Source organism: Abrus precatorius, unplaced genomic scaffold (genome assembly GCF_003935025.1).
Source record: "Abrus precatorius isolate BTA unplaced genomic scaffold, Abrus_2018 Scaffold5, whole genome shotgun sequence".
Classification (NCBI taxonomy): domain Eukaryota; kingdom Viridiplantae; phylum Streptophyta; class Magnoliopsida; order Fabales; family Fabaceae; genus Abrus; species Abrus precatorius.
The window spans coordinates 2,903,557-2,929,878 of record NW_020874395.1 but is presented as its reverse complement, the minus strand read 5'-3'; the positions used below and the strand labels follow the sequence as shown (position 1 = coordinate 2,929,878).

The 26,322-nt window shown below is 29.1% G+C and overlaps 4 protein-coding genes and 1 non-coding gene across 6 annotated transcripts; 3 read left to right on the top strand and 2 right to left on the bottom strand.

Moving 5' to 3' along the window:
• Positions 1–1,052: 1,052 nt before the first annotated feature.
• Positions 1,053–6,774, bottom strand: LOC113867047 (developmental protein SEPALLATA 1). 2 transcript variants are annotated; one of them, XM_027501987.1, is made up of 8 exons: positions 6,590–6,774; positions 2,992–3,070; positions 2,724–2,785; positions 2,381–2,480; positions 1,887–1,928; positions 1,767–1,808; positions 1,232–1,368; positions 1,053–1,149 (listed from the first exon to the last, which is right to left on the bottom strand). In XM_027501987.1, the coding sequence occupies exons 1-8, from the start codon at positions 6,772–6,774 to the stop codon at positions 1,053–1,055; spliced, it is 744 nt and encodes a 247-aa protein (XP_027357788.1). The 2 variants fall into 2 exon arrangements, with proteins under 2 accessions (XP_027357788.1, XP_027357790.1); XM_027501989.1 differs by having other exon boundaries at positions 1,053–1,137.
• An 8,143-nt stretch (positions 6,775–14,917) lies between these two features.
• Positions 14,918–17,614, bottom strand: LOC113867928. The gene is made up of 2 exons (XM_027503438.1): positions 17,497–17,614; positions 14,918–15,611 (listed from the first exon to the last, which is right to left on the bottom strand). The coding sequence occupies exons 1-2, from the start codon at positions 17,607–17,609 to the stop codon at positions 15,392–15,394; spliced, it is 333 nt and encodes a 110-aa protein (XP_027359239.1). The 5' UTR covers positions 17,610–17,614; the 3' UTR covers positions 14,918–15,391.
• An 87-nt stretch (positions 17,615–17,701) lies between these two features.
• Positions 17,702–17,775, top strand: TRNAI-AAU. Its single transcript has one exon. It is a non-coding gene; the product is annotated as a tRNA-Ile (tRNA).
• A 1,781-nt stretch (positions 17,776–19,556) lies between these two features.
• On the top strand, positions 19,557–22,447 carry LOC113867654 (protein DOWNY MILDEW RESISTANCE 6-like). Its single transcript, XM_027503066.1, has 4 exons — positions 19,557–19,766; positions 19,946–20,196; positions 21,004–21,325; positions 22,211–22,447. Exons 1-4 carry the CDS (start codon positions 19,557–19,559, stop codon positions 22,445–22,447), a joined length of 1,020 nt encoding a protein of 339 aa, XP_027358867.1.
• Positions 22,448–24,794: 2,347 nt separating this feature from the next.
• Positions 24,795–25,489, top strand: LOC113868056. Its single transcript, XM_027503614.1, has 3 exons — positions 24,795–24,818; positions 25,136–25,224; positions 25,342–25,489. Exons 1-3 carry the CDS (start codon positions 24,795–24,797, stop codon positions 25,487–25,489), a joined length of 261 nt encoding a protein of 86 aa, XP_027359415.1.
• Positions 25,490–26,322: the final 833 nt, after the last annotated feature.

The window sequence follows — 26,322 nt, the reverse complement described above, 5'->3', positions numbered from 1 at the left end:
TTGAATTTGTTACTATTGCACTTGGCTTCAAGGGACTAACTAAAATCTATGTAAACAAAAAGTAAACAATTATTGCTCATAATCACACATTTAAGTGCAATTTTGTCACGGCAAAGAGTATCTAAGACAATGTATTGTCATTGCTCATCAGCAAATTCAATCCACGAAACAAATGGGCCTTATGGCTAGTGGATATTGAAAAATCTTATGATAATTGATAAACTCAAGTGGAGCTACACATGTGGCATTCTGAAAGGGATCAACATTGGGATTAAAACTCTCTTTTTGAGTTGATCATGACTTGAGTAACTGCCTTCTTCAAAATCCTTAACAATTATCCATAATGGCTTATTCTGTTAATTATAATCAATAGAAGTATGGAACCCAAGTTTACTGGTTGAGGATTTCAAACAACACAATCAATTGATCATTTGACATCAACATTACAATTCAAAGAATGTCACATTTTCCTCTAATGAAAGGGCCAGGGATTATATTTCCGAGGCATCATGTATTCAACCATATTTAAAACTTCCAAAATTTCAAACACTCCACATCTAGTTTAAAAAAATTTGTGCTTTGATTTTGTTGTGGGGGGGGGGGGGGTTATGTTCCTGCTTCATCCATATTTTTCTTAAGATTTTCTGTTTTGTAGTTCTCTCTTGAAAGAAATTCAAAAACGACAATGCCATAGCTTTATAATAGTTTACATTATTTTCACATCACACTACAGTTCTTTAATGAATGCAAGTTTGAAAACAATGCTTAAAGCAGTCAGATTAGTAAGTGATACAAAAGAAATTTGATATTAACTGGTCATTTAGATAAAAGTTCTCCTTCAAATATATTCAAAATAGTACTATAAGCTTCTTACATACCATATGTCTATGGCTAAAGTTATAATAATTTCGAGTCAGTCACTGCTGTGTTTTTTTATGCCAAAACAAATAACAGAAGCACATGCAGCATTTACACATTTTCAACACCAAGAGGCATTTGACTTTGGCCTTAGGTGTTTGCTTTTATGTAGCCAGCAAAATAGTGAGCTTAGCTCAAAGCATCCATCCAGGAATAAAACCATTCACTTGTTGAGCTTGAGTTGTGGTAGTTAGCTGATCTGAGGCTTCAGGGTTGTACCTGTAGTCAGGGCTGCATCAAGGGACAAGTGTTCAAATAGAATTCAAATCACAGGAAGCACTAAAATACATACAAGAAAGTGATTATAGATTACCCTATCTGCAATGTGGGGTTGCACTCTAAAGGCTGGAAGAAACCTTGAGAGTGAGCATTCTGTGTACCATATGGCATACTTTGATCACCAGCTTCCCATGTTTGCCTATACTGGTTTCTTGAATTGATTTCTTCCAGCTGCCAACAGAGTTGTCATGAATCAAATCATCATTAGAGGACCTTAATTTGAATGGAATAATAAAAGATTTAAGGTTACACTAAAACAATGCAGAAAACAGAACAGATTTTTCATTTACTATAAGACAAATTGCACACTGATCCTAAGGACCATTTGCAAGAAAATTTTAACTTTCAATTATCCAATTCCTATTTGATTGGCCAAGAGTATAGATGCAAGATTGTATTCCTAAATGGATTTGTAGGAAAAAGTATATCATAACTAGAAAAAAATTATTACACTGGATCAGATGTATATGCACTGCAAATTTATTTTGCTAGAATGAATTAAGAGGAATGCTATATTGCCAATCTTGCTTATAGTGGAGTGAACTTCATGGATGATGGTGTAATGTTACCTTCATGGTCAAAGCTCTGTTTGCTTCTACCAACATCTGCTCCTGTATCCAAACAATAGCTTGAAAGTGTTACGCACACACAAAGTTTCTTTATTCTGTAGTTATGCGAACACTATTTACCTTATTTTGAAGATCAGCTAACTGGTCCAGCATGAATTGAGTCTGCAAAATGATGTTCAGACAACAGAAGTCATAAAATAAGCATTTCATGATTAAACTTAAGGCTAGTGACTTGGCATTTCCAATCGTATGGACATATTTTAATTATGAAAATACATGCAATTTCTTGAAAGTATCTTTAAATTGGCTTAAAAAGATGTTATTTAATTAAGAGAAAATCCTGTTGTTGTCAATTTTCTACAACATAATAATTTCGTTATATAACTGTCTGATCTTTGGACTCCTAATCCAGAAAAAATTTGTCCCAAGTTTACCACTGCATAGAAATTAAAATGGTATATAAAATATCCTATAAAAAGATGTGAAATGATATGAAGAAAACTACATTAGTCATGTGGCCAGGGCCAATCTGCAACAACTAATAATAAGTACCAGATTAATGAGCTTTAATATTTATAATTTTATGAAAAAATGAAACATAAATATTTCATTACCTTTGTGGACCTCACTTGCTTGAGAGATGAATCCAGTTGCCGCTCAAGCTGCTCAAGCTCTTTGGTATTTAATGGGCCCAGGTCTTCACCTAGAAGGTTTCTGCAGCATAGAACAAATGCAATGATCTTAATGAAACACTGTTGATGCAAATTGTAAAGCATTTTTGAAAAATAATAAAATTGAATAGTAGTGACTAGTGACTGACTGACTTCAGGAAAATTTTCTCAAACCTTAAACCCACAAGAGAAAAGTGAAAAACAGATTATAAGCTCTTATGGTGCTAAATTTATAAGTTTTGTGCATTTTTCTTATTTTCTTAAAAATAATTTATATGAAATTCACCTCTGGGTCCTTTGAAGAGATTCAAATCTTGCTTTCAGCTTCAAGTACTCTCGGTAGCTGCTCTGCTACAAAAGCAAATGACAAATGAAAAATAACAAAAGGGCTTTGCATTATGTAATAAAAAACATAATTTACAGAAGATAGATTTTATTATAAGTTGGCATACTTTAATTCCAATTCAAAGTTCTAGCATTTAATCAGACTTTCCTAATTGAAATTTCCAAGAAATGTTAATGCTATAGTGTTATCAAACAAATGCAGTCACTACCTCAAGCTCTTTGGCAGGTTTGCTGACTTCCACTGCACCATAGCTGCACTTTTGGTACCTTTCAAGTGTTTTGAGCATGCTGATTGAAGGAAGAGGAAAGGAAGCACTAGTCAAATTGATGACGGTGTTTGGTGCATGGATAACCATATCCAATAAAAAATGGAATAACAACATCAATATATACTGTTAATGCACATATATTTGACTATTAATCTATATCATCCTTACCCTCAAGTTTCAACCTTAATAAAAACAAAACCGTTTCAATTAAGGGCTTTACAAAGTACTAAAATAATATTTACTTTAACAATATTTTACAACTATCCTAAATTCTACAGCTTGGTATGGAGTGAATATTGGTCATTGGTTATTCTATATATGTGTGTGTGACTATAACGAACTAGTAAAGCACTATAATGCTTCTGCATATGTATATTAGGACCTTGATCTCTAAGGAAGATTTGAAGCAAAATGCAAGTTGATACAACAATATCATTGCAAAAATTCCACCAAATGAAGACAATAGAAATTAAAGCATTTAAAGTAGAAAATAAATACACATGGTTTTATATTATTAATATAATAACGTAGAAACAATATTGCTAGTTTTATATTATCAATATTCATAAAAAAAAATTATTATATATATTATATATATATATATATATATATATATATATATATATCATTCCAATACAAGTATATACAAAAATACGATAGATAAAGTTCCTTGGTTGAAGGAAATGGATCAGGAATAATGTTAAGCCATTCTTATATTTGGATAGATAATTACAAAGGTAAAATTGATTCTCGAGAAAATGCGTCTTCCTTAAGCTTTAAATATAGATCATGTTATCGTAAATTTAAGTGAGGAAATCTACGTTGCTTTGTACTCAAATATCATAAATAATTTCTTTTATTTTTCCAATCAATTCTAACATAACAAAAGTAGGAAAAATATTATCATAATCCTATTTCTATCCATTCCAAACAAATCATAGAAATAAATATTTCATTCAATTACCAATATTGTCATTTCATCCAACCTAATATAAGTATCAAATTAAAGCACCACTTGACCTGTAATTGATTCATTTGATATTCTAAAGCAATACAAGGGGCATCTATATATAATATCAAATTACTAAGAAGGGGAAAAAAGAAAAAAGAAAACAAAGATATTGGGATCTTCTCATATATGATAAATAATATCAAATGGGGTTGGTGACTGGTTGTTATTATATCAAACTCAATTTGTATATTCTATCACATGTATTATAACTGAACATGGTTTCAGGATGTTAAGCAGCTAAAAGCAGTTATGATGCATGACAAAACATAAAATTAGTCTTATGATGTTCACCATGAGAGATTACAGCTAGAAAAGTACTAGAATATACAAAATGAAGAAAGATATTTACACATTTGTTCTTTCTACTATTAAACACAAGTGAATGCAAGACTCATGTGTTTCTTAACTAAAACACATTATAGATACATATCAATGCACGTGGTTGTGTTATAGTTGCATAAAGCGTTATCATACAACCGTTAGTTAAATATTCCTATATTTTACAGACCGGTTACAATACTTTTGAATAAAATTTAAATGCAATACTACTATAGATTCTCTTATTCCCAATAAATCTTTTCTAGGGTTAAATCCCAATTAATGCAGTGTTCTCATTTTACTATCGCCCTTGTTGACTCTCCCCTAATTTTCATTATTATATATTATCCCAAACTTGCTATACATATTATTTTTTGGGTAAGTGAAGAAATTTTATTAAGAGAGTACAATAGGCATTCAATCTCATATGCAACTGTTCAACAGGAACTTGAAACTAAGACAAAAGTTTAATACATCTTAATGAATTAACACACCATTAGAAAAAGATAATTTTGCCCCACCTTATTGATTATGCAAAAATCTAATTTTAATAAGGTATATAACATTAATAAAAATCACAGTTACTGTTCTTAAAAATCTCCTTCATTATGTATAAGCTACAAAATGCCCCAGAAGCTGCCAAGCTATGATCATTCGATAACTAACTCATTTACCATTCAATCTATAATCCTCCTAACTGTCAGACAAATATATGCACTCTTTGTACTAGCTTTTTATAACACTTGAGATCTAATAGCATTCAATTTGAAAGTAAATCTAGATGAATAATGTTGTGCAATATTTGTCCTGAAATATACATAAAAGATCTAATAAATGTGCTAATTAAACTGGTGTGAGTATTTATTTCAAGGTCAAATCATTCTTATTGTCTTATTCCCCATGAAAAGATGGGAAAAAGAACAAAAATTTAGGGCAGTGAAGAAATATTATTATTTATATATAATTTCTCAGACTTATTTAATGTCTAATATAACAAACAAACTTTTTCAGCATTGAACTTCAATGAGATCGACATACTCGTTAAGACGCACCTAATTCTTACTGGTCATTTGAATTTGAAGTACTAATAAAATCATATAATTGCTAAAGTATTTGACTTTATTAATAATAAGAGACAATACAATTTATGAGATCATCATAAAATTTCAACAAAGAATAAATATGGAGGAAAGGAGAAATTATATTAGTTGATGTAAATTGATGAGAAAAATATAACTCTTACATGGAAAGTACTAAAATGATATTGTAATATGTTTAGATACAATAATCCGCCCCCCTCCCCAAAAATAAACATTAATTGTAAGATGCAATTTAACATTCTCTATTGTTTTCCAAATGTAAAACTATTTATTTTTTGGTAAAAAAATAGTGTTTATTTTGTTTTTGGTGCAAGACACTGAATGCTACATATCCTATCCTTGCTTCATTAGACTAAAGATATGTCGTTGGAGGGATAAGAACTTCATTTCAAGCCAATCTAGTACTGCTTCTAAACACAATTTAGAAGTTGTCAGCAACTCACATATACAGCCAAATTTTTAAGGAAAACCCAGGAAAAAAAAAACTAAATTACAAAGAAAACAAAGAAAAACCAGGTTAATAAAAAGAACAGATCTATAATTAACCTCATTAGTTAATAAATTTTTTTAACAAAATTACATAAAATTAACCAGATATCCCTCAAAACAGGAGGAGGAAGAAAAGAAAAAAAAAAGAAAAGAAAAAAGAAAATTAATCAACTAATATCCAACAAAAGTAACCATACAAGAAAACAAAGTATCACATATTTTGCCAGATCATGAGTTGCATCTCCAGATCTCACAACCTCACATTCAAAAGATCAAATCAAAGTTGAAGCTCGATCACTTCAACTCCAACTCCAACTCATAGAGAATCAATGAAACATCTCACAACCCAGTATAATCCACAAACTCACATAGTAAGAAATAAGATTCAATCATTCATGTGTAGAAAAAAATAACACAAAAAAGTAGTCTTCTTAAAAATAAACAAATCAAAGTAGAGGAAAGCAAGTTATTACAAGCAGATCTTTTATATCCACATATCAACAAATAAAAGATAGCTGCACAACAAGAAAAAGAAAGATCAAAGAAACTCTTTCAACTTTATATGTATGTTTATAAGTGCCAAAACATACATAATAACAATAATGAATACAAAACATACCTAGAGCTGCTACAAAACTCATAAAGCTTGCCACGGTTAGAAAAGATGATAAGGGCAACTTCAGCATCACAGAGAACAGATAGCTCATAGGCTTTCTTGAGAAGGCCATTTCTCCTCTTTGCAAATGTTACTTGCCTGTTTATCTTGTTCTCTATCCTTTTCAGTTCCACTCTTCCCCTACCCATATTATTATTATTATTCTTATTATCCCTACTTGGTTTATTTATTCCCCACACCCTTATTCAAAATTTTCCTTTTTCTTATAAATTTTGTTTCTTTTTCTGTTTTTATATAATCTCTATATTTTTCTATCCCCTCTTTCTCTTAGCACCAGTTGATGCTGCTTTTCTGGGTCAAGTACCCAAGTGCAACCAAATTTGTGAAAACAAGAGAAAGCTCTGGAGTTCAAAGCTTGCAAACCTAGAGAGAGGAAAATTCAAGAGAGAGAAAGAAAACACAGTGCATCTTTGTGTTTATCTCTCTTCTCTAACTTGGCTTTTTTATCTTCAGAAGTTCCTTTTTTTTCTTTCTTTCAATCTCCACCAGAAAATGGAGTGCAGCTTAGGGTTGGTGTTAGTTTCCTGTTTCATACAACTTTCTTTTTATCATGCTTTACTTGGTTAAGGTATTTTTGGCAAAAAAGGGTTTCCCCATTCGCACCCTTGTCACGTGGAAACACGCTCTGTCTTCTTTTACTTTGATGGGGTTGCGCGTGCTTTGCACCTCCGCGTGGTGACAGCTGTCTTATGTGTTAATGTTATTTTGAAAAATCTGTCATATTTCGACTGTGTTCGCATAAGAAGAGTAGAGCAAGAACGTCGTCAAATACCTTAAAAGTGTACCCCTCACGTGTCTATCATTTCTATAATTTTTTTAAAACATTTTTTAGAATTAGGAGTCATTATAAATTAGAATAACATGAGCAATATTATAAAAATAAATAAATTATAATTCAAAGTAGAAAAAAATTTCAACTGCCCTCCAATTTCTAACATGCAAAAGAAATTTAATCCTTTAGAAACAGGAAAGGTTCAAGTAAACTTTAGGTTTCTATATATAATTTTATTGAGTTTTAAAATATTTTAATAGATTCTTATTTTTAAAAAAAAAATTAATCAAGTTTTGTTAACATTGTTTGATTAAATAGTACTACTTATTAAATTTCATTCAACTTATTAAGTTATAAATATTTATTTAATATATATAGATATATATATTTGAAGTGAGAACTGTGAAAGTAAGATTGTGACCTGAATAGTCAGATTGAGAATGGTCAGCTCCTATACCAACCAACCCTTCTTTCCTATAGAGCTAAACTATGATGTGAAACCAGTTTCTTATGCGTGGAACAGTTACAAAATTGTTTATGGCATGGGCACTTAAATATCTTAATTGAGTATTTATTTTATATTTTTTATTAAATAAAATTTTTATTATAAATTTTATTAAAATAATAATTAAAAATATTAAAATCAATTAATTTTTTTAATAAATTACCTATTAAACACTAATAAATATTATATATTGTATGTTATTTAATAATTTACTTAATTATGTCATTGTGATAAAGACAAAAAACAGTTAGAGTTTCATATATAAGTTTATTGTGGTATTCTTCCTCAATCAAAACATTATCTATATGTTAGTTTATATATCTCATTGTTTTTTCCTTCTCTTGATTATTGTTCCTATAAACTTGGATTTACCAACTTCACCACTCCAAGAGCTTGACCTCAACAAGCTAAAAGCACTAACAATCACAATTGACATACTTGCCAAACACTTCCTTAATTGGTATAATCTTTGACGAATTCCCCATCTACAAAAAGATTGGTAATGTTATCAATGGTAAATGCTATATCGTTCACCCACTTTGGTATAATAATCATAGCCACGAGCACCTAGAAAGTTCTAACATGTCATATCACCTTCATTGAAGACTTTGAATGCCATTTTAGCTTGTTAAGATAGTGCACCAACAAGTGTAGTTTTAAGTAGAGCTTCATTTTGGGATGGTTTAATTTGGCCCATTTGGCTCATGTTGCCTCAAATTAGGGTATTTTTGTGTTAGCCCAAATCAAGTCTAAAGTATGTTTCAAGCTAGTATTTGGTCAACCTAATCTAGTTCAATACGTGTTAGGCGAGCCAACCCCGTGACTTGCTAATATTTCAAAAATAAACTAAGTTCAACGATTCTAAAGTTTAAAAGTGTGCTTGTGATTTTGGGACATCAATGTCAACCAATAAGAAAGTTTTAAATGGTGTGATAATCGATATTGATATCTTATAAAGTGAAATTAAGCAAACTTTGAGCCTTCATGTTATCCCCAACAAGTATATATAGAAGATATCCAACAACTAGGTTAATTAAGTTGAGATGAAATTACTTGATTCGAGTTTGAATTTTGTCAGTTCAATTTACAGTCATTTTGTTTAACTATTTGAATTAACCCATCAAATTAAACTTATTTTAACAACTTTAATTTTAAATGGAATGACAAAGCATAGATTAACACGTATTATGCTTTGATTAAATGACAACATCAAAAGCACATAAAACATTTTCTCAACTTTTATCCTTCCTCTAAAGTGTCAAACATCTTGTAAATCTAGCTAATGAAACATTGCATACATTAACATTTATTTTAACTAGTTACTATTTTTCTTCGTGATAATGAAAAGATTAACCACCTCAAACTTTTCGTTCCTTTTTTCTTATATCTACTATGTTATGGCAAATAAAATTTGTTTAAATTAGATGATCTTATATAACATAACACAGGCTAATGTTTGTAACCATGGTTACCAAGTGAGTTTAGACAATAAAATTTAATCTTAAAATTTTCTTCATTGCTACATATAATGAGTAAAAGATTTAAATACTAATTTTACTAAATAAATTTTTATAAAATATAAGATTGATTAATTTAACTGTTGAATTATTTTATATTATTTTTGTAGTTATGTTTATCAAATTTTATATATTTTAAATATTTGCAGGTATGTACATGAAATTTTATTTTATTTTTATATTTTTAGATATATTATATGTTAAAAAATAACATGATAGAGTACCTTTTTTTTAATAAATTTTTATGAAATTAATATACTTAATAAAGACTTTGAACTTAACCGTTATAAAAAATATTAATTAATATAAATATCTTAATTCGACAATTTTGTTAATAGATATAAATTTGATAGATATAGCTGAGTCTAATTTATTTAGGTTGTGCACACCAAGTTAGTTGTCATTTTCTTGTAGCCGTGGTGCCGCCATAACACCCAAAACCAGACCCTAAGAAGAAATGGCAATGATTTGAATTTGAAAAGAACCAATAAATGAAAGGTGACTTAGGTTAATTAGTTGGAAAAACACCAATTGGACACAGCTAGCTACGCCTGATTCCACCCACTTCTATTTTATGCCAAAGGAAGCAATTTGGGTGGGAATTGGTAGGGTTCCATTTTCCAAATATGGAAAACATAGATCATTTCATTTTATAGCATTCAAATCTATTTATCCAACTAACTTTGCTAAATGTGTTGCATTTTTGTGGCCTAAGAAACACCCCCCAACTTTGTGAGTGTGCATCATTTTCCAAAGGAAATACACACATATCTACATACATGGATTTAGTGAGTGTGGGCAAATGAACATTTTTAATCACATTTTATAAAGTACAAATATTATCATTTCAAACATTAAATTATGAAATTATGAAAAAAAATTATTTATATTATAATCTAATAGTGTGATAAGAATTATCTTTTTAATTTTATAAACGTAATCTCTTTTTTGGAGATTTATAATCTAGCGATTGAATGAATACAATTTCATATATACATGGAAGATTTACACATATTAATGTTAGTGAACCCTGGGATAGGATTCAATGACACCAAATATAAAAATTTTATAATTATACTGTATATTTATAAATATTTAAATTATTTAAATTTAAGTATGATTATTATAATAATAATATATAGTTTAATAGTTTGATTAATAAACTTTATAATTTGTAAAGATTTATCAAATATTTGAAATTGTAAAAAATTAGGGAAACTAAAGTTCCACCTGATTATCAGATATTACTTTCAAAGGTCAAATTATATATTCAATAATTTTAAGTTTAGAGCTTAACGTCTGTTATGATGACAATTTCATGATCGCAATATATTATTTTTAATATTTTAATCCAAACTTTTTAAATAAATATATAATAAAATTTAATATAACAATAAATTTTAATTTTAACTATATACAAACTTAAAATATTATAATTAATTTTTTTAAAACTGATACATTAATTACTTTTAATAAACGTTTTTTAAGTCAATATAATTTATTTAAATTTTTAAAAAAGAATCAATATATATATTAATTTTTATATCGTTAATAATTTTATATAAAAATGTAATTTTAATATATCGAATTGTTAAATTTTATTAAAATGAACTATATAAATATAACTAAAATATTTTATTTTTATATTTTTTAAAAATACACATTGCATTAATTTAAATATATTATAAAATATTAAATAATTTATATTAATATGAATTTTTCAATATAATTTTGTATAATTAAAACTTCTAATCTAAATTATCTAATAACAAATTATTATTCAATGTTAGAATAAATGTTACTAATATAATTAGATATCTATTTCCCTCTCTCTCTCTCTCTCTCTCTCTCTCTATATATATATATATATATATATATATTTACTTAATAAAATTATCGTAGGGAGAGGATTTCGTAGGAGTGGTTACGTAAGCGTTACTTTTATCGTCAACAAAGGCTTTTTGGCTGCATTGCAAAATTCACCAATTTCCAAAGAAAGGAACAGTGTCATTGCAACGTGTCGATTTCTGAATGGCCAGAATGCACAGTACCAGGTGACGCAAAGTGGATTGATGGAAAACCCTGCACCCTTCCGCTACACGTGTCGATTGGAGGAGGAAGGAGCACAGAGCCTTCGGATTTCCCTCGGTGACCGTGCTTCCGACGCGTGCCGTGAAAAGCAAATCTAGAGTTACTGTGCAGTCGTAGATTCAACCACTCACCCTGTCCAATCATCACTCAGATAAATATTTATTCTATTGCTTTAATGTATCTATAAAAATATACATAAAAAGTCGTATTTGATTATTTTAAATTTTACCCTCTTAGAGACACGTTAACTATAATGGAATCACAGGTGTCTATGTAACTTCTTAATGTCAAAGTAACCAAATTGAAGACGACAACTCTTTCAGCCCAATTTTATTGATACATTCTCTTTTGTCTAAACATCCCCATTTTTTGAAATAAATGGTTTTCTCAATAAACCAACTCAAATGGATATGTCTATCCCAAATCAATCTAACACACATTCACACATACGTAACTCTTTTGGCTTGGCCATGCACGTGCCATAGTGTTGTTTAATGGATAAATTTTAACATTGGTTTTCAATAAGAATAAATAAGTGTAACATCATTTCACCAATAAAATTGCAATGCATGCAACACTTACTAAAGACATGGTGTTTTCATTAGAGCACAAAGAGTATTTAATGGTATAAAAAATTTGACTAAAAAAAAATCGTCTAAGCCTATCGGGTATGGGAATCTAACCTTGAACATTGTAATAGTTTTCTTAAATGAACTCTTGTAGCTGTTTCTTCTTATGAGATTCTTATCCCCCAAAACGTGCAAGTTTCTGTCTTTTGCATAGTTACCACTACTAGGGAATAACTTAGGACTCTCTATCCTACACTAAAGGACCAGCATCTACACCCCATTATGGCCTAACAAACCACCACAAAGGTTCTTCCATTTGGTCCACACCCCATTCTTTCACATAAATTTAATCAAATCCAATTATAACACATCTTCAATCTTCATAAAAATAGTTATGTCACGTGGGGATCTAGCCAAAGCTTTTCACACCCAAGCTACTTCAAGACAATCTCTTAACACATGGAGTGTGGTTTCAGTGTGTGTGTGTGTGTGTGTGTAACATGTAGGACAAATGTTTATTCCCTTGTCCTAATTTTACCTGTAATATGAAACTAACGAACAACCTTCGGTGCATAGCTAATAGCTTGCCACATAAAGAGAGAGTGGTTGAGCATCAATTTGTATCATATGATCTTACCCAAATTATATCCTACCTATTTTGTTCATTTTTACTAAGAGATCATAGGAATTAACTCTTGAATGAGAATTGATGACCTTTGTCTTACTACAATTTAAGGATTTGATCTTGTCCAATAATTAAACTGGGAAGAGGTTGTTTTATCTAATAAAAAATTTCACTAGTAAGAGTGCATTTAATTTTTCATTTAAATAATCATGAATTCACTATTTCATTAGTCATAACTTTTGTTTTTGAATGTGCTTCCAAACAGATTAAGCTGGACTGAAAAGAATGCCACTTCCCTGTCCCAATTACAATATTTATGTTTATGTAATCAGGTACACAATTGTTTTGATAATCCAAATCAGGAACATTGAAGGGTAGATGAAGCAATGGGCCTTCATAACCAAGCCTAGAAAATAAAACTCTAATCATCAACAAATTTCTAAGTGAATGTTTTTCTTATCTTAATAAAAAGCCGAAGCCTAGCCCTAGCTACTTCCTATCATAGTCTAGAGTTCGCTTGTATATAGCCATCATGACTCTTCAATTCACTGCACTTCCATTAGTACTTATGAGCTCTGAGGAGTGAGGTGATCATAAACCCCATAGGCAATTTGTATTCCCCAAAACACCGTTCAAAAGTGTGATCCAAATTTTGTTATTCTTATGGAGCAAAACAATAGGCCTCCATGCATATTCCTTGATGGAGAAAATGGTTGCTGGTTATTTCATGTCGGGGAGTTGAAATACTAACTTATTTGTTTGAGAAGAACAAACATTAATACCACTATGTTTGGACGCAAAAAGAAATATGAAAAAATGAAGTAGATAAAAAAGAAACAAGTAAAATAATTTAATAATTTTTTAAGTTATTTGTCTTAAATAATTATTTTAAATGCAAAATTAAATAATTAACTATTGCAAATCATATCCCTCTCTATAATCCTAGTCAAGAAAAAAATGATTATTTTATATAATCCAAACACAATAGAATTATTTTGAAGTCCTACTCAACTCGAATATGATTGTCTTAAATGAAAAATATATAAAATATAAAAAATATATATATAAGATATTTTATATAATTAATTATGAAAACAATTGATTATAAATACAATTGCTCATTAAAATATTTATTTCCTGTTAATACAAACACACATTTATTTGTAATCATTAATTACATTGTAAAGCATAATTTAAATTTTTTTCAATTATTAAAAAATGATTCTCCAAAATAATCGGTTTCTAAACATGAATCCAACTAAGCAAGCTAAGGATTAGGCCTTTAAGAAAGCTTGCTTGGCCTGTTTATCTATTATTCAAATACGTAATTGAATATTCATAATCCTTTTGGACAAAAGAAAAATTGTAATCCTGATATAATTTATTTATAATAAACTAATTCAACATAACTTTTATATAATAATATTTTTATCAGCGGCTATATTAATTGAAAACTGAAAAAAAGTTCAAAAAATTTTATTTATAACCTATTGAAGGCTTTTATAAAATGTACGTCTCTTAATAAACTTGTAAGCTTTACTGTGTCAAATTTGGGTTATGATATTCATATAACTTTGAATTTCGAGCATTTATTTTACACTGCTTGGCAGCTAAAATAACATAAATCACATGAAACCCACATAGAAACACAGGCCACCCAAGATGAATTTAGATAATCAATTGGAGAATTTATTCATTTTTCGGAAAATGTGACCACAATTTTATTTTATTTTTGAAATATGCATACAAGAAAACAAAAAAAATTAAATTGATAATGCTATAAAGAATACCTTTTCTTTTTGGAGAATGATTCCTCTCATTCATATAACAGGCCATGTTCAAATCTTTTATTTCTATCTTCAAGGTAAACAAGAGAGAGATAGACTCAAGATTTGAACGTGCTAAATTGACATGAGAAGAATCATTCTCACACTTTGGAATGAAACTTGTCTCTAATCTGTTATTCTGTCTTATCTAGTGCCATATCAAAAATTTTCTCTACAAATTCACATGCAATTCAACATGCTGCACACTTACTAACCCCTTTTAATGAAGTGATATTCATAAAGCATTGTTGCTTTAAGATTATAGTTTCTCTCTTTCTTATAGTGGTCCAATGAATGATCAAATGCACCAATGGTATCTTTCCTAGAAAGAAATAAAGTAACAAAGATGACCTCGTGGTATGTTAGACACAACTGCAAAGAATTGGGTTCAAACTTCAAACTTATCAATTAAGGTCAATAATGAAGTATAAATGAAAACAACTAATTGACAAATCCTGTCAAAGTAGCATTATTCTACTACCTCTAGTCCTAATATAAGACCATTTTAAGGGGTTTGTCAGAGTCTTTTCATAAGAGCCCCTGCAAGTTGTTTCTTGAATCAATTATTTTCTTACGAAAACATCCTTAATGAGAACAAAGTATTTAATTCTCGTGAAGTAGTTAAAAGAGTCTTGTATTTAAGACTAGAGGTAGTAATTTAGAATTTTTCTTGTTCTTGCTTGCAACAAGGTATATAGTGAATTTACATGATGAGCACAAGATAAAACTGGTGTTACATACCACCATCTATGAGGAGTTTCACAACTCACAATGTTACATGGCACGATTGAATGTTGTGGGCTAGAATACTAGTAGGGAGAGAAGATAAAACCATTGAGATTATAGTTCAGAACATTCAGGACATGAAAAGTAACCTTTGGCTTGACATTTAACACATGCTATCCGCTTCACCTTTGATTCATTATCACCAAATGTGTCATATAAATCATCTAAAAGTTTGATACTAAGTATTCCTCCTTCTTTGACTGACCCTGTTCCTCTGCATCTCGAGCAAGCCAATCTCCTCAGATTGCCACATCTCTTGCACATCCCCAATGAGCTGCAAAAAACCAACGTCTCACTACATGGCTTGTTCAGAATATTTTTCTCATCATAGTTCTACAGAATCTAATGTTTTGTTTTTATTTTATTATCATAAATTCTTTATTCCTCAACTACAGCCACTTTGTGGATCGTGACCACTGTTAAAGATCAAGTCACCAGAATTCACTTCATTGTCAGTGCATTAAAATGAGGGGTCTGTGAAATGTTTAACACCATGACATGGAATCAAATAGTGAGTATACCAATAATGATAACTTGAGGGCAGAGAAGGACTAGGCAGTCTACTGCGTTTATGATATTAAACATGATTGGCATAGAGACTGAATCAGATATCTACATTAGCAACATGGTATTGTGGTATAAACAAGACTGAAAATATCATGCACCAGATGAATATGTTCACATGATATACTATTACCAAGTTTTAAGGGGCACTTAAAGAAGATTGAACTCTGAAGAATCTGATATGCTGAAGTTGCATTCAGTTACTTGCCAGAAAACAAATAACAAAAGCAGAATTTTCAAGCACATACAACCAACTTCCAGACAAAAGAAACAGAAAAACACAAAATTTCTTCGTGATGAGATAAAATCATGTAAAGATCAAAAGAACTCTGAACGCTGAGAGTTCTCCTCTTAAGTCCTGACCATACAGAAAACCTGACTACTCAACCATGACAATTGTAGACATTTTTTTTCATGATTTTGCCAAAATTTCATGTTTACAAGTACTGCTCTATAACCTTGCTAACAAATTCAAAGTAAAATTAGCTAGCAATCACTTGAAACTAAAATAATGACATCAAAAAACTATTCATAAATTTACACAATTGATCTCCACAGTAAAACCATAAATTGTCTTCTTATAGTGGGAAGGTCAATAATGCAGTTGAAAAACCTTACTTTGCAACTGGACAGCAATATTTGAATCCAAGGGAAGATATGTAAGTTGTTGATGGATAACGCACATGTATTGTGCCCATTCAGTGTTTTTCAAAAGAAATTTGTGATTTTGCATCTTTGCTATTGAGATGGAATGGAATGAAAAACTTTAATGTTTCCTTAAGTTGTGCGGTTAATAGGAACTACAGAACCAGCACCTTGTTAACACTATAACAAGGTTAAATTGCAGTTCGTTAAGTCGTGCTAAAATAAATTAAGGTTCTAACTTCTAACACTAAGAAACAACTTGATTTTTCCGGGAAAAAAATTGTGTCCCCAAGAGTTAAAAAAAAAAAAAAAAAACTGGGAATACTAACAGTCTCTTTCATGAATGCAGCTATTACGTTTTCTTCAAATGGCAACAGCCAGCTCAGCTTGATTAATTGCTAATTTACATGCATGAGTCAAATTCTCCCCGTTAAGTTTAAAACTAAGGCCTAATACATAGAATAAAACCTTTGAAAAGGGAAATTAAGTAAATAAGCAGGTTTGAGCCCATGATTTCCTTCTTGCTTTCCTGATATTTATTATGTCAGGCTAACGCAAATAAAAAACCACTAAACTTTCAGAGATAAAATATGAACAAGTCGTAAAGCATGCAACAAAGTTAGAACACGGTGGTGATTCTGTACTACCCAGTAACCGCATAAAAAAAATAATGGGTATCAAAATTCAGAGATAATTATTTAAGTAATAAACTAAAAGTAGCAAAATAAATAAATAAATAAATCCACGTCTCAGTGTGAGATAGACATTAAAATTAAGAACTTGTAACATCTTTGTTTGCATTTATGTGACATTTGACATTGGTTAGTAAAAATAATGCCAGAGAAACACATAGTACTTCAATAAGTTTAATGGGGTTTATTGGTGACAAAACTTAAAAAAAATAATTGTATCAAAAAAGAAAATTTGAGAAACACATGTAGAGAAAGAACCTGCGTTGAGAAGAAGAAAAGAAAGCATCAATTTTGGTGGCACTAACGGTGGCACAGAGAAGCATAGCACCCACTGCGAAACCAGCTGCTTCACTCGATGTAATATTATCCATTCTCTTCTTCCATCGCTCTCTTCTTCTGTTACCCTTTAATAGTCAGATTAAAATATTCTATATTAATTATACTACGGCCAATATTAATAACTGGCCTATTAGCTCAGTTGGTTAGAGCGTCGTGCTAATAACGCGAAGGTCGCAGGTTCGAGACCTGCATGGGCCAAATTTGAAGGATTTTTCTTTTTTTTCTATGTTTTTCCCTTTTTCTACGTTTTTGGTTGGTTTAAGAATATCTTTTGTGCGAAATGTGGGCTTAAGATAACATGGGCTTTAACCCAAGTCAAAAGTCTACACGAAAGATATGCAACCCAATTAATTAACACGCACAAATAAATGCAAATAGACTTTATTAGATTTTCTTAATTTGTTTTACTTTTTTTCTTATTTAAAATATTTGCAAATAGAGTTCAATAAAATTCTCTATTCACACGAGATTTTGGGTTCACCCACTGTATATATTCAATAATCACATCGTAAAAGGAAAAAGTGTGGAAAAATAAATTAAGGAACCAATTTAAAATAAAATAAAAATATATATAAGAGAAGTGAAAAATAAAACATAATTTTTTTATTTCAATAATTAAAATTAAATTATATGTTACATAGAATACGATTATTTTCATCTCTCGTTTATTTTTCATCTTTGCATAAATAAAAATATAAAAAAATACATTAAAAATAAAAGTAATAACCAAAAGTTCTCTCTCAAAATTGCTATTTTTTTTATTTTTTATTTTTTTGTAACAACATACTCAAAAGCAGGCATATATCCACGTTCATGAATGAGTTGATAACATGATATGAAGGGGTTGCTGTTAATTGTTGTATCTCTTTCAATGCTACTGCACCACTGAGTCATAATGTGATGTTATTTTGCTAATCTTATTTTTTCTCATATTCTACGTTGATTTGTCAACAATCAACTTAATAAAGAAGTATGAATGCACATTTAATTGTTTAGTGAATTCTGCAAAATAACTTTTCGAATTGGACATCATTTTCTTCTAGATTGCTGAGCTCCATACCCTTAAAAACAATAATGATATGTTCTAAGCTCTGCCTATGGCAACTAATCTTCAGAATAAAACAAGGAATCTTCTTATTTGTTGTTGAAACCTGCACCGACCAAACTTGCTTATAAGAATTTTTTGCTAATCACTATGTTCATATAAGAATTAACAAATATATGTTGAACTTCTTCATTAAATATACATGAATAAAAAAAAAGGTCAACTTGGTTGGTTTTGCTGTATGAATAACCATTTTGTTTATTTAATTTTGTGAGTATTTAAAGATATGTCAACAAAACGTGTAAAGGTAATTCTGTCAACAAAACTATAACTAATAATATTAAAATAAACGTAATTCATCGCTGTTTAAAATTTATTCTAAATATATTATTTTTAATAAATAATTTGTAAATTAAGACTATTTCAATATTTGTTGTAAAATAACGTAATTTTATATACTTTATAGTACCACACAAAAAAAAAAGGCATTGATATTTATCGTGTAATATTTTATAGTCCAAATTAACCATATATTAATTAACAAAGACTTTCCGATTTTACGACTAAATAAAATCTGATTAATGAACATGATATATCTAAGTATCAAAGGGTTAATTTGGTTCTTATCAAGTAAAATTATATTTTTCAATTTTTGTGAATAGAAGAAATAAATAAATATGAGATGATTTTGGTCTTCTTGAGTATATAAAATAAAATATGATTAATAGATGGAAGGTTCATGCAAAATACTATAAATTATATGAACAGCATGTGGCAACTATCGTCGCTCTAGTTTGTAACTAAAAAATAATAGATAAAGCAAAACCCAAAAAAAAATTGCATGGATCACATCGCTATTTTGCACCCATATGCAGCTATAAGAAGATGAGGGTGGCATGTGAATTACTTGTAAAAATCTAGAGAGAGTATAGGCATGGAGACCTTGGATCAGATGCTTGTGTCAAGCTGGTACAATGTTCATTCCTCAGTGCCTCCATCTTATGTACAAGCACCAGAAAACAGGCCTGGAAGGGTTATTAGTTCATTAGATAAGACTATTCCTGTGATTGATCTTGGAGGACATGATCGTGTCCATACCACTAAGCAAATTTTAAAAGCCTCCATTGACTATGGCTTTTTTCAGGTTAATTAATATCAACTTTCTTTAATTTATCTCCTCTTGTTCTATATACCATGTATCTCCTTATCCCATGCATGTGTTGAATTTTAAATTTTAGCTTCAAATTCATTCTAAGCTTTGTGACCTGATTTATTTAGACTTTTCTTTGATTAGGTTTAAACTATTTTATTTCTTTGAGGTAGGTGATCAATCATGGAGTTTCCAAGGATTTAAGGGAAGCAACACTGAACATTTTCAAAGAATTTCACGCCATGGATCCCAAGGAAAAGGTAAATGAATGCTCTAAGGACCCAAATGGAAGCTGCAGGCTCTATACAAGTAGTGAGAATTACAAGAAAGATGCGATTCATTATTGGAAGGACTCACTAACACACCCTTGTCCTCCATCAGGTGAATTTATGGAGTATTGGCCTCAGAAACCATCCAAATATCGGTAAAGATTATTTTCATGTTTGCTTCATTAATTCTAGATTTTAAGTTTTTTTATATTATTATTATTGGTACTTCTTTGATCATGATTTTCAATATTACGAGTCTTAGTTAGAAATCAATTTCGATATTTCCTGTAGGAATCAATTGACATTTTTAATTTGAACAGTTTTGTAATTTTATTTGGTCTGCTATAACAATTTTAATCTAAGCTATACAGTTTAATTAAGTATTTGCTTAATATTTTTTTATTACTTGAAAATTATAACATAAATTTGATCATAAAATTTATTAAAAATTAATTTAATAAATTGCAATAAGAAACTTATCAAATAAGCTAAAGAACTTATCAAAATCATTATTAAGTTAATTTCATAATTTTTTCAAACTCCCCCAAAATATTTTACCTATGAAAAGGATTTGATTCGTAAGTTTTTCAGTTCATTTGGTTGCTTTCAAATCTAAATAAGAAGTGATTGCATATATAATCCCAAAAAACTTGATTGAGTGGATGATATTAAAATGACTTGACCAAGAAAACGCAGCTCAACCTTAATATAGTTTAATTAGCAATAAGCTACTTTAATTCCATTGTCTTCTAGATTAGTAGCCGGCCATTACCTATATATTAATTGTATATCGTTAATTCGTCACACAAAAAAGTGACATCTTGTACAAATATTAACAAGTGTATTAAAGAATTAAAGTACTTTTTTTTAGTAAAAACACATAGATATACTCTAAAAATATTGATTAATTAACAAGATCCATAATTATATATATAACAACCTTTCGTGTTGGAATATTTCAGCGAGGTTGTTGGAAAATATACACGAGAAATGAAGGAACTGGGGCTTAAAATTTTGGAGCTAATTAGTGAAGGGTTAGGGCTAAACTCAAATTATTTTTGTGGTGGACTGAGTGAAAATCCATCAGTGTTAATTCATCACTACCCTCCTTGCCCTGATCCAAGTTTAACACTGGGCTTAGCCAAGCACAGGGATCCTACCATTCTCACTATTCTGCTTCTAGAGGAAGAGATTCAAGGACTTCAAGTCCTCAAAGACGGTGAATGGATTGCTGTTGACCCTTTTCCCAATGCTTTTGTGGTTAACATTGGTCTTCTCATGCAGGTTACATTTCAAACTTTAGCACTTGCTTTCTTCTCATTTAACATAGATTTCATCCGAAGTTGACAAATATTCATGTATTTGGTTCTTATAAAAAAATATTTATGAATCTATCATTTTTTGAAGTTAGAATAGTATTTAATTTAATTTTTATATTTGACATCATTCTATTTTAATTCTTACTCTAGCATTTTATTTTAATCCCTCTTTATAAACATCCTACATTTTGATCCTTACACATAGCATTATTATTTTCCTCTTTACATGATAAATACACTAATTTAAAAAAAAAATTATATACAAACTAAAATGTATTTTCTAATGCAGAGATTAAAAATAAAAGACAAATTAAATATATATAGCAACTAAAGTTATATTTTATTTTTTTATTCTTGTAATGATTGCATAATATCTTCTGCAGATTACTAATATGTACACCCACCAAGTAAAAAAAAAAAATTAAATAGTGGTTCCATACTACAAAGGCATAATAATGGTGTAGTTAGTATCTAAGGAACGTTGAAATGGAATTGAAATATTCTCATAAGTTATGTAAATATGTCACATCATGATAAGTTTACTCTAATATAAAAAGGTATATGACGTATTACTTTCATTGAATCAAAATTGAAAGCGTAATGTAATGTGTTACGCAAGAGTAATTTAGTCAAATTGTAATACATATAAATAGCTTTTAACAAATAATCAAATCATATTATTTTATTTAAATATTGGTAGTTAGTAACAATCATGCGACTTACTACATATATTATATAAATAGTCAATGTTATTGCTTTCTTAGAAAATGATTAATATAATTAATTATCAATTTCAACGTTAACTTTGGAAGAAAACTTTGATCATTTCAAGGATGTATGACTGTTACAGATCATCACTAATGGAAAGCTTGTGGGTGCTGAACACAGAGCTGTGACAAATTCAAACATTGCACGCACAAGTGTTGCCTATTTTATGTATCCATCATTTGAAAGCATCATAGAGCCTGCACAAGTTTTGATTAATGAAAACACTCCACCACTATATAAATCCATGTCATTTGGAGAGTTTCGAAGAAGTTTCTTTCAGAAGGGTCCCAAGCTTGAAGAAGAATTGCAATTGCAATAACCCTCCATTTATCTCAGATTAAAGTAGTTTATACATATGATATATGTAAAGCATAGTTGTTGATTATGAATTTAAAAACAAATAAATACTCACTTTAATTAGTATTTTAAACTGCAATTATAGATTCCTTTAGTTCTCGATTTTATAAATATTTCATTTTAATTTTTTATTTTATAAAAGACATTCGTTTGTTTCTTTTGATACAACACGACAATAAAAATTAATATAAAACACTAAGATTAGTTTTTATTAAAAAATTTACAACAAAGTAATTTTTTATTAAATTAAATATTAAAGTGATTGATATTTACAATTTGAGAGACTAAAATAAGTATTTACACATTTAAAATTAATAAGCTAAAACTGCAATTAATGCTATGATTATAGCATGTAGTTTTATTTTAACATTCCCTTTCATTATTATTATTATTATTTAGTCTTTTATAATTGTTGATCTTATAAGATATATGATAAGATCAAATTTTATCTAACTCAATTTATTATAATTTTATTTTTTTAATATTTTATATTGTTAATATATACATATATTTAATTACTATCAATTTGAATATAGTATAACCATTTCTATATTAGTGAACCGTAAATTAATAATTAAGTTCATTAACCTTAAAGATTACTTATGACTAATTTGATGATACTGGAGTTCAATTCTCTATACAATTTAATGTTGGATAAATTTGTGTATATAACTACTCTCTTCAAATTTTATAATTAGAAAAATATGAGTTGTTAATTGCTCTGCTAAATTAATTTAGTATTTAAAAATAACATCAGTTTAATCATTCAGTCATTAAAAAATTAGTCTTGTCCCTTAATAATACAAACTTAATATTAATTTAATTTCCCATTCATAAAATATCATATAGATTTATTTATTTAATATCCTAATTTGCTTGTAGAAGGACAATATCAATTTTTATTATTAGACCAATAAGTTATTAATGTTAACATTTTCTAAAAAAAATCAATATAATATTTTAATATCTTTGAAAATCACAACAAAAATTTAATAAAATAAAATAAATATTAGTTACCTTAATAATTTAGCTAAATGCGAGTTAGTGAGAATTTTAGTAATTTTTGTGGAAATAAATTATGTTATAACATTATTTAGTGTATTAAATTTAGTTTTACAATTTTAATATCATAAATTATAAATTATGTTTTAATAACTTTTGCACTTGTTTATAAATACTATTATCTTCAAAATTTTCCAACTAAATATTTACTTAAAATATCAAGAAGCAAAAGATATTTGAAGCTTAAGTTAGCATGGTGGATGCAAGTATATAGAGAATAATGAAATAGGTATGTTTAGCTAAGGAGGATTGACCCTTTATCTAGTACTACTTGCCTTAAAATGTAAAGAGTAAATCTATTGATAAGGTTATAATATTATCTTATGATGTTAATGAATTGATAAAATATAATAGCTATGATAAGATAATATTAGTATCAATTAGTTTGCAATGTGATTAATAAGAGATATAGGCTTTTTCTAATTACGGTCCACAACTAATCTAAACCTAACCCTTCCTTATAAAAACCACTAATTTAAGCTTTTCCCCATAACTACTTTCAATTTCCCCCGTATATAGAACAAAATCAAATCCTGTATCACTACTGAAATTGAATAGGAAAATAAATTAAGAACAAATAATTGTGAGGATTTAAATTTTTTTATCTTTGGGGCAAAAAAGTTAGTAACTTTAGGTGAATTTAGGTCGCTGTTTTCAAATTTAATGGCCAATTTTATTTTTTTTTAATGTATAGAAGTTTTTTTAAAAAAAGTTATAGCAAAATCTTAACTATTAAATTTAAATCAATTGCTTCAATTCATTGAAAGTCACTAACTTTTTCGCCTCAAAGAATCCAAATCCAAACTGTGACGGAAAAATAAAATAGTGATTATAATTTATGTGGTCATTTTCTCCAATTAGCATCATTGCCCTTTAGCACTTTTTCATTCCAAATGGGAAAATATTCAGTATAAAAGCGATATTTGGTTATTCCTTGCTTATATCACTTAAAGAAATGTACCAAAACATTAACCTTGCCCCTGGTTTTCACTAAAGCTAAATGCTTTTTCCTTTTCCTTTTAAGACACTCCATTGTTCTAAGGTATATAATTAATACCCCTTGCATGAAACTACCTTAGCAACCATTATTTATACATGCCACTAGCAAAAGTAAAAGCAGTAGAAGGAAAAAAAAAATTAGAAGTTCTTTAAAAAAATCTTTCTTGCAGCTAAAACAGAAGACCCTATTATAATCCAAATAGCACTTAGAAACCCTTCCAAATCACAGAAACAAAAGAGCATTTCAAATGGGACGTTGGATGAAACCAGAGGTACCATGTCATAGACTTCTTATTGCATGTTTTTTTTATTTTCCACGGTAGCTGTTTATACTCAGAAGCTAGTTGTTTGTGTGTAAATTTGAAACCACATTCAAGCAAAATTAACACAAATCCAAACACACTTAAACGTCAAAGCATAAGAAGTGAAATTTTATTGCCTCTCTTTAATATATTCATATCACGTTATTTTAGAATATGAGAGAATCTATTTTTTTTTTCACTTTTAAAATTTTCTTACCATTTTGCTTTATTTTTCAATTATGAGGCACTTGCACTTTTCCTTACTCAAACATATGTGTTCACAATAGGTATACCCTTTAGTGGGTGCTATGGCCTTTGTGACCAGCATGGTGGTCTTTCAGCTAACAAGAAACTTGCTCACGAACCCTGATGTTAGGTACAATTGATTCTCAAGGGAAACTATCTAAAATCAAGAATTAAACATTATGAACAAAGAGATCAATGTATTAATTTGCTTATTATCTGGTCATTTTCTTGGAAAAATTTTCTATAGGATTAGCAAAGAGCGCCGCAATATGGGAGTGTTGGATAACAAAGAAGAGGGAGAGAAATACCGTGAGCATGGCCTTAGGAGGTTCCTTCGTACTCGACCACCTGAGATTATGCCCACCATTAACCACTTCTTTAGTGAAGATAAGTGAATGAATGTAAAAAAATGTAGAACATCAAAATAATTCAATTTATGAAAAAATAATCAAAGCATTTTCGTTATAATTCATAAAAATCTGAATCTGGTGACTGAAATATATATGATTTGGTTTTTCAGCATTTTGTAATCATCAGCACCCAAATAGATATCATTAAGAGTCATTTAGCTCTGTTCATTTTTTTTTTGGTCAATATTTAGTTATGTTCTTTACTACAAGGTTTAAGCCCAAACTGTGACTAAATCTTTTTAGTGACCCATTTCCTTGGCCCACATAGCCTGTGCTATAATTGGATTTAGGGTCCATTAACAAATTAGTTCTTGACTTCCCCATCTCTCCCCTCCCCTGTTTTACTTGAGAAATAATATACCATTTTAAAAGTTTTTATTTTTTTTTCAAAAAAAGAGCATTTAAACACATGCAGAGATTTCATCTTCACAAATATTACTAAGAAGTAATATTATTCAATTTTTCTTCTCTAATCTCACTTTAAAAATAACATATTCACTATAAAGCTTTTAAATTACTCCATCCAATGTTTTTCTTAGATCAGGCATTTTAAAAATAAGAAAATCAGAATTCAATTTAATTTGGATAGTTTTCAACAAGCCAAATTGAAATACTACTCTCTACAGTTTATATTGAAGTATACAGTGCATATATACGAACTTCCTTATAAAGGGCAAATAATAGAGCATGAAAAAGCTGAAAATGATTGCTTTGTTGAGATCAAATAAAGGGCACAAGCATCACAACTTGATAGAAACTAATCTATATATAAATAAACCAATACATGATGAGTTAGACATGGAAGTTTGTTTTTAACT

Excerpts from the sequence above, each read along its gene's own strand:
- LOC113867047 (XM_027501987.1), bottom strand. The coding sequence starts at position 6,774 with ATGGGTAGGGGAAGAGTGGAACTGAAAAGGATAGAGAACAAGATAAAC. Across the intron at positions 1,929-2,380 it reads AGCAAGTGAGGTCCACAAAG|ACTCAATTCATGCTGGACCA; the intron begins GTAATGAAATAT and ends ATCATTTTGCAG. Across the intron at positions 1,150-1,231 it reads AACCCCACATTGCAGATAGG|CCCTGACTACAGGTACAACC; the intron begins GTAATCTATAAT and ends CCCTTGATGCAG.
- LOC113867654 (XM_027503066.1), top strand. The coding sequence starts at position 19,557 with ATGGAGACCTTGGATCAGATGCTTGTGTCAAGCTGGTACAATGTTCAT. Across the intron at positions 19,767-19,945 it reads TTGACTATGGCTTTTTTCAG|GTGATCAATCATGGAGTTTC; the intron begins GTTAATTAATAT and ends TCTTTGAGGTAG. Across the intron at positions 20,197-21,003 it reads CAGAAACCATCCAAATATCG|CGAGGTTGTTGGAAAATATA; the intron begins GTAAAGATTATT and ends GGAATATTTCAG.
- LOC113867928 (XM_027503438.1), bottom strand. The coding sequence starts at position 17,609 with ATGGATAATATTACATCGAGTGAAGCAGCTGGTTTCGCAGTGGGTGCT. Across the intron at positions 15,612-17,496 it reads TTTTCTTCTTCTCAACGCAG|CTCATTGGGGATGTGCAAGA; the intron begins GTTCTTTCTCTA and ends GGTTTTTTGCAG.
- LOC113868056 (XM_027503614.1), top strand. The coding sequence starts at position 24,795 with ATGGGACGTTGGATGAAACCAGAG. Across the intron at positions 24,819-25,135 it reads GACGTTGGATGAAACCAGAG|GTATACCCTTTAGTGGGTGC; the intron begins GTACCATGTCAT and ends TGTTCACAATAG. Across the intron at positions 25,225-25,341 it reads CTCACGAACCCTGATGTTAG|GATTAGCAAAGAGCGCCGCA; the intron begins GTACAATTGATT and ends AATTTTCTATAG.